The 8156-nt window shown below is 38.0% G+C and overlaps 1 protein-coding gene across 1 annotated transcript; it reads right to left on the bottom strand.

The window, feature by feature from the left end:
- Positions 1 to 5894: 5894 nt before the first annotated feature.
- LOC132680220 (olfactory receptor 2H2-like) lies at positions 5895 to 6803 on the bottom strand. Its single transcript, XM_060634010.2, has one exon. The coding sequence runs from the start codon at positions 6765 to 6767 to the stop codon at positions 5895 to 5897; it is 873 nt and encodes a 290-aa protein (XP_060489993.2). The 5' UTR covers positions 6768 to 6803.
- Positions 6804 to 8156: the final 1353 nt, after the last annotated feature.

Below are 8156 nucleotides of genomic sequence, written 5' to 3' on the forward strand. Positions count from 1 at the left end.
GACAGAGGGGACTGCATTAGCAGATTATGCTTTTGTTGATTTCTTTATTTATATTAACATTACTTCAAAAAATCCTGTGGAATGACACTTGTTTGAAGATGGATCTAATTTTCCAACTTAAACCCATCACACTGCATGTGGAACATGTATTAAGAAGACTTTGAAAGTAGAGAGAAGAGACCAGCGGGGGACCTCAGGACACAGGGAATGACACTGTGGTGAGGGCCCTAGGTTTGTGTCTCTTTGCTTGTTTGTTTTTAATTCCTCTATCCCAGACATGGAGCTGAAGAATCTCTTTCCAATGAGTGGTGCTGCAGCAATTGGATATCCACAAGCCAAATAAACAAACAAACCTTGGCCCAACCTTACATTTTGTGTAAAAATTAACTAAAAAACCAGTGTCTGGTTGGCTCACTTGGTGTAGCATGCAAGTCTTAATCTCAGGGTTATCAACTCGAGCCCCATGTTGGGTGTAGAGATTACTTAAAAATAATAAAAACTTTAAAAAAATGTACCATGGGTTTTATGTAAAATGAAAAACTATAAAACTTTAAAAAACAACATAGGAGAAAGTTTCTACAGCCTGGACCTACGGCATGGTGAGGTTTTAGGGATGACACAAAATGCATGACCCATAAAGGGAAGAAATTGGCAAATAAGAATTCATCAACATTTAAAATGTTTGCTCTGTGACTTTGTTAAAATTATGAGAAAAACAAGCTACAGATTTTGAGGGGGGGCAGTATTTCCAAGCTATGTGTCTGACAAAACAAACTTATGTGTAGAATATTTAGGAAATCTCACATTCAACAACAGAAAACAGCTAGAAAACAGGCAAACAAGATACATTGAGGAAGATACACTGATGAAAGATGAAAAGTGTTCATCATTGATAGCCATTAGAGAAATAAGTAAAATCATAGTGAGACATCATTAAACATCTACCAGAATGGGTAAAATTGAAAAAAAAAATAGTGACAATACCAAGTGCTTGCAAGGATGCAGAGAAACTAGAATGCTCATATGTTGTTGGGAATGGTAAACTGTATTCCTGTCCTGGAAAGCTTGTGGCAGTTTTTTACAAAATTAGACAGATATTTACTGTATAACTCAGAAATTGCACTCTTAGACATTTATCCCAGAGAAACACAATTCTAATGATCACACAAAAGCCTGTTCATAAATGTTCATAGGAGCTTTATTCTTATAGACCCAAACTGGAGACAGCTCAGAAACTTTCAGTGGGTGAAGGAGTCGATGAACCGGTACATCAATACACTGGAATAACTATTTGGCAATAAAAGGGAGAAAAAAAAAAAAAAACTATTGATACTCACAACAGCCTGGATGAATTTCCAGATTTATCCTGAATGGGAAGTGCCAATCTTGAAATGTTCCTCTCTACATAATTCCATTCATATAAACTTCTCGAATTGACCAAAATGTGGAAACACAGAATAGGTGGGTTCATGCCAAGATTTAAGAGGGTGTGATGGGGCTGTGAGAGAAGCAGGTGTGGCTGTGAAGGGCAACATGAAGGATCCTTGTGGGAATGGAAATACTTTGTATCCTGTGGGTATCAATGTGAGTATGCTTGTTGTTATATTGCAATACAGTTTTGCAAGTTTTTACCACTGGGGGAAGTGGGTAAAAGGTCTATGAGCTACCTTTATTAATTCTTACAGCTGCATATGCATCTACAATTATCTCAAAATACAATGTTTCATTTAAAATAAACCCAATGTATACAAGATATTTAAACACACTGAAAGCAGTTAAAGACTAAAAGGAAATGATTTTCCTTTAACACACTAAAAATATTACTGTATCTGAAAGGGGAAAAAAAGTTAATAGTAATCACTAGAAAGTTATTATCCTGAAATAATATAATTTGACTACAGTAAGAAGTTTACAGAATGTTAGAATGATGTAACATACCAATTAGTAGAAGCATAAGCTTTATCTTTCATGATTGCTCTGTTTCATGAAGGAACTCAGAGAAGTAAGTAATTTACTATTGTGATTAACCTGATTGAGGTAAAGTATCATCAGAAGCTTCAAACTGCTAAAATAGAAATTCTAATCTTTTAACATGAATGGATTTCCATCAGGGATCATGTTAAAACCACCAACTTCATTTCAGGAGATGTCTTATCTCACATAAAGAATGTTGCTAGATATAAAGTGTCACTGGTTTACCTCTAAATGATCCATTCCCTTCAGAAAACAGAGTGTAGTTTTAATAAAATGGGACTTGTAAGTTTTTATTACATTTATAATAAATGCTTTTCAGTTTTATAGGCTCTTTGAAGGAGCAATTTAGTTTCTTTATTAAAACATGACTTTCTTTCACAACTTTATATCTTTCAATTTTATGTTGCTACCACTCTGAATATAAGTGAAGATATTGAAGCTTTAATAAAGGTATAGAGTTATTTTAAAGTTATAGAGTTATAGGCATATATATGGGATGTAAGTTTGCAAAATCACAGGGAAAAGTACAGAATATTAAAATCTCTTTTCAATCTGATTCCTTCTCTATCCTGTCCATCATATAAAACCTCTCAAAACCAATCAATCGTTATATTAAGGTATATAACATATTTGGATATTAATAAAACAGGATTCATGATATTGCCTTTTCAGAATACAGCATAATAAAATCCTTTTACATTAACTTATTGGTGCAGTAGAGAGTATACCAATGTTTAATTTAACTTGGTGGATATTTAATCAGTCTTTTTATTATACCTAGCACATCCATATAAAATTGACAGACATACTGGCTTTATTTACATCATTTAAGTTGAATCCAAGCCCAACAGCAGAGGTTATTACAAATGAACTAAAGGCAAATATAGGCAATTATGTTTGTTTACTTTCCCAACTAAAGAACCCATTATAATAAACACAGTCCTATTTAAGAAGTTGATATTAAAGAAATAAGTAAGGCATTTTTTCTGCCCATTAAAAACTCACTATCTGCTGGGGAAAAGGGAGAAAAGATATACAAACATTCATAATCCATTGTGATGTGGCTATAACAGATATCTGTATCCAGAACAGATAATGCAGAGCAGTAATGGGACCAGTGGGGAAGAGCAGCCAACTCTGCCTGGCAGAGAGAACACTTCATGGAAGTGCCACTTAACCTGGAACTTGAAAGATGACCAGGAGTTCACCAAACAGATTAAAGACATAAAGACTTTGTAAACAATAGGAAGAACCCACACACAATGGCTACTCAACTTTAGTGTCACTGCACAAATTAATAGTTTAATTCTTCCTCACGTTATTCAATGACGATCTCAAGAAAAATACAGTGTTATGGTTAAGAAATAAGGAAATTTTCCCAATCTATTTTTAGATTAAGTCTTCCACAAAGACAAATTCAGACCTACTCATACAATTCTGATTCCTATCTTAGCTTGTCTGGGTACTTGGGAACAATTCTTATCAATTTTTCTAAGGAAGTCATATGAAAAATCTAGCATCACACACGTGTTTAGAGGGCACATAGACATCTTTTAAACACAAACTCTGCTTTAAATGGATATGCAGAACATGCCTACATCTTACAGCTATATAATGAAAATCAATGTGTTGTACCCAACTAACATTTATAATACTGAGGCAATTGCCTCAATTTCTTTTTTTAATTTTTTTAATGTTTTTATTTATTTCTGAGACAGAGACAGACAGAGCATGAGCAGGGGAGGGGCAGAGAGAGAGGGAGACACAGAATCTGAAGCAGGCTCCAGGCTCTGAGCTGCCAGCACAGAGCCTGACACGGGGCTTGAACTCACAGACTGTGAGATCATGACCTGAGCTGAAGCCAGACGCCTAATTGACTGAGCCACTCAGGTGCCCCGCAATTGTCTCAATTTCAAGAATGCAATCTTTATGCAATTTTTGGACAATTATACTCTACCAAATCCATGTGAAAAATTAGATATTAATCTCAAAGCACATTTTTCAACAAGTAGCTTCTTTACTTGACTAAACATATTTCAAATGCTGTAATAAATGTACCATTCCTAAGATAAAGAAGAATTGAGAAACAATGAAGTCAAATGAAGGATTTATTTTTTCCTTTAATATCAGGTTATTAACTTCCACGATCCCTACTCTTGGCAGAAAAAATCAGTGCAATTAGCATCCACTAAGGGAACTTTTTCTGTACGCATTCTATATTTGATTCTATTTTACATATTCCATAGCCTATTTTCATATAATTATTATTATTTAAAGTATTTGTATTTATTTTGAGAGAGAGAGAGAGAGAGAGCACCTGTGTGGGTGAGTGAGCAAGAGTGGGGAGGGGCAGAGAGAGAGGGAGAGAGTGAATCCCATGTAGGCTGCACATTCACAGTGGACCCCTGACAGGGGGTTCGAACTCACCAACCATGAGATCATGACTTGAGCCAAAATCAAGAGTTGGATGCTTAACCAATTGAGTCACCCAGGCACCACTATTTTCATATTATTTTAATTGATTGTGGCTGTACTTGTGATAGTGGTTTTAAAGTACAAAAGGAAATAGGGTGAAATGACAGGTAGGTTGTTAATTTACTCTTAGTTTTAGAATCAAATAGGTTTAGACAGAAATTCTTGGATGTTTAAATGAGAGAATTGAAGTATTTGAATTGATAAAAACATAAATAAGTAAGCCAATGTACCAGGCAGAGTGAAGATGCATTTAGTCATAAGATTGTAACAATTTTGATGTTATTGTTTTCTTTAGGGTACCTCATGAATGAGAAGTCATATACTTGCTTCTTGTCATTATTCTGGTCAGACATGGAGTCCTTACTTCACAAAAAGTGATGTGTGGGAATTATACTGACCTTAATCCATAAAATGACCACAGCTGTGCCTTCCTCTTGATTAGATTTGTATTCTGGATTCCTTTTGTAGAGTTAAGAATTGTGAGATGCCAAAGTCTTACAACTCTAACCCACACTTGAATCACTCAGCCTCATTGTGAGGCTGGTGCCAGGAGTGTGCATGTCATATGTTTGTTTCGCTTGCTCATTTCTTATTAGGCCTCATGCATATGGGGTGATACAGGCAGGTGGGCTGCAGGCCAATGTTGGGAAGGAGACTCGCTCTTTCCTCTTTGCTTCTTTGGTGTCTTTCTTGTTCGTTTAATCTGCAGTAGATTAGGTAAAAGTGGTTGAATCAGCATTCTCCACTGGGTGGTGAGCAAAACCAGCATTTCCTCAGTGACATCAGCCCAGCTAGCAATACTCCTGACTCACAAGTAGGAGGTCAGAAAATTTATGCTTCCAGGGTCTCTTCTCTAGGCCATCAGTTTAAAACATTCCTGTTCTTTCCTTGTGTTCTCCTAGTGCTAGAGGCTGCTCCTTTGTGCACTTTGTCTCCTTTAATATCTATCTAGCTAATAATTCCTTGTAGCAAATGCTCTTTTTTTATTTTTATTAAAAATTTTTAAGTTTATTTATTTTTGAGAGAGAGAGAGAGACAGAGAGGAGCAGAGAGAGAGGGAGACACAGAATCTGAAGCAGGCTCCAGGCTCTGAGCTGTCAGCACAGATCCCAACTCAGGGCTTGAATCCACGAGGTTATGACGTGAGCTGAAGTCAGATGCTTAACTGACTGAGCCACCCGGTACCCCATGCCGTCTTTTTATAATAATGAAAATGGTGTCTACTTCCTGATGGTAGCTTGACTCAGAGCAATGTTTCTCCTACATTTAAGTTTAAGAATAACATTGCCAGCTGCATCACATTTACTTTTCATTAGTTCACTGTCTGTACAAAGCACGCAATTGGCCCCTCTCTTCTTTAGAGTTGATGATTGAGAGTCCTCATGCATGCAAATCAGCAAATGAACTGGACAAAAGCTGACTTCCCCTTGAGTCTGAGCCCCTCCTCACTCTTCACTGGACATTCTGTATTTCCCTAGGAGCCTCCTGAAAGCTCGCTTCATGTCCTTGTTCCTTAAAGTATAGATGAGGGGGTTGAGAGTGGGGGTCACCACAGTGTAGAAGAGAGTTAGAAATTTCCCTCCCTTCTGGGAAAAATGACTCCGGGGTTGGATATAGACAGCGGTGACACTGCAGTAGAAGAGAAAAACAACAGCCAGGTGGGAGGAGCAGGTATGGAAGGCCTTACTCCTTCCATTCTGGGACTGGATGGCCAGCACTGCCTGGGTGATACGGCCATAGGAGACAAGGATGAGCAGGAGGGGCCCCATCAGGAAGATGGCACCAATCACTGAGATCTGAAGCTCATTGACATGTGTGTCTCCACAAGCCAGGCGGATCAGTGCAGGGACCTCACAGACAAAGTCGTCAACCTGGTGGTGATGGCAAAAGGAGAGTTTCATGGTAGTGGGAGACTGCAACAATGTCCCAAAAACCCCACTTGCCCAGACCAGGAAAGCCAACTTGTGACACAGGGGTGGGTGCATGATTACTCCATAGTGCAGGGGCCGGCACACTGCCACATAGCGGTCGAAGGCCATGACCAGCAGCAGAACACATTCTGAAGCTCCGAGTCCCAGGAAGATGTAGAGCTGGACTGCACACCCCAAATAGCTGATGGTCTTGTCCGAACTCCAGAAATTCACAAGCATCTGAGGGATGCAGCTGGTGGTAAAACAGAGGTCCAGGATGGAGAGGTGGGTGAGGAAGAAGTACATGGGGGTGTGGAGGTGGGGGTCCAGGTGAGACAGGAGTATGATGGTGGTGTTGCCCACTAGTGTGACTGTGTAAAAGACAGAAACCGCCATAAATAGGGTCATTTCTAGCCTAGGGTTATCTGAGAAGCCCAAGAGAATGAAGCCATCTGGGATGGTGCCATTAGCATGTCTATCCAGCGCCCACCTGAATCTACAAGGAACAACACATCAGTTAGAACACCACCTAAAAGAGGTAGAGAAAGGTGATATTTGATTTTAGAACGTCACCCTTTCTCTATTAATATTTTCTGTAAACTTTTACTGGCTGTTCTTTCATCTCTGTCCCTTTTTGGACATTTTCATCTGTTAATTTCTTCAAAGGTGGATAATTCTAGCAAACTCCTAGAACATGAGATTGTGGTAGGTCATTCTTTTAAACTAACCCTTGCCAGTGTGCCTGAGTGGTTCAGTTGGTTAAGTGTCTGTTGATTTTGGCTTAGGTCATGATCTCACAGTTTCAGGAGATTGAGCCCTGTGTAGGGCTCTGCACTGAGCATGGAGCCTTCTTGGTATTCTTTCTCTTTCCTTCTCCCTCTGCCTGTCCTCTGCTCATGCTCTCTCTCAAAATAAATAAATCAACGTAAAAAAATAAAACTAACCTTTGCACTATGAACAACTTATGGCAACAAACTGCACAGCCTAGATATAATGGAGAAAAATTTGAGAAACATACAAACTACCAAAACTGAATCAGGAAGACATAGAAAATCTGAATAGATCAATTACTATTATACAGACTGAATCAGTAATAAAAACATCTCCCAATAAAGAAAAGCCTAAGACCAGATGTCTTCACTGGTGAATTTTACCAAATATTTATAAAAGAAATAACACCAAAGCTCAAACTCTTCCAAAAAAATCAGAGGAAGGAACACTGCCAAACTCGTTTAAAAAGGGCAGTATTACCTTAATACAAAATCCAGATAAGGACACCAGCAGAAAAGAAAACTGCAGACCAATATCCCTGATGAATATAGGTGCAAACATTCTCAGTAAAATGCTAGCACACTGAATTCAGCAGCCCATTAAAAGCATTATGCCCCACGATCAATGTGGGACTTATCCTTGGGATGCAAGGATGGTTCAATATATGCAACTCAATCAATACATACAACATAAATACAATAAAAGAAAAAAAAAGCATATTATTATTTTAATACATGTGGAATAAATGCTTGAAAAAATTCAGTATCTGTTAATGATGAAAACTCCTTAAAAAGTCTGAGTATCATTGACATTGTTGAGTATAGTCACATTAGTATCAGGTGTACAACAGAATAATTCAACAGGTTTATACATTATGCAATGCTCAGAACAATTGTAACCACTATCTGTCTCCATACATCACTATTACAATATCATTGACTATGTTCCCTGTGCTGTGCCTTTTATGTTCATGACTTCTTCATTCCATAACTGGAAGCTTGTATTTTCCACTCTTTTCTACCCATT

Source organism: Panthera onca, chromosome A1 (genome assembly GCF_046562875.1).
Source record: "Panthera onca isolate mPanOnc1 chromosome A1, mPanOnc1 haplotype 2, whole genome shotgun sequence".
In the NCBI taxonomy this organism is placed as follows: domain Eukaryota; kingdom Metazoa; phylum Chordata; class Mammalia; order Carnivora; family Felidae; genus Panthera; species Panthera onca.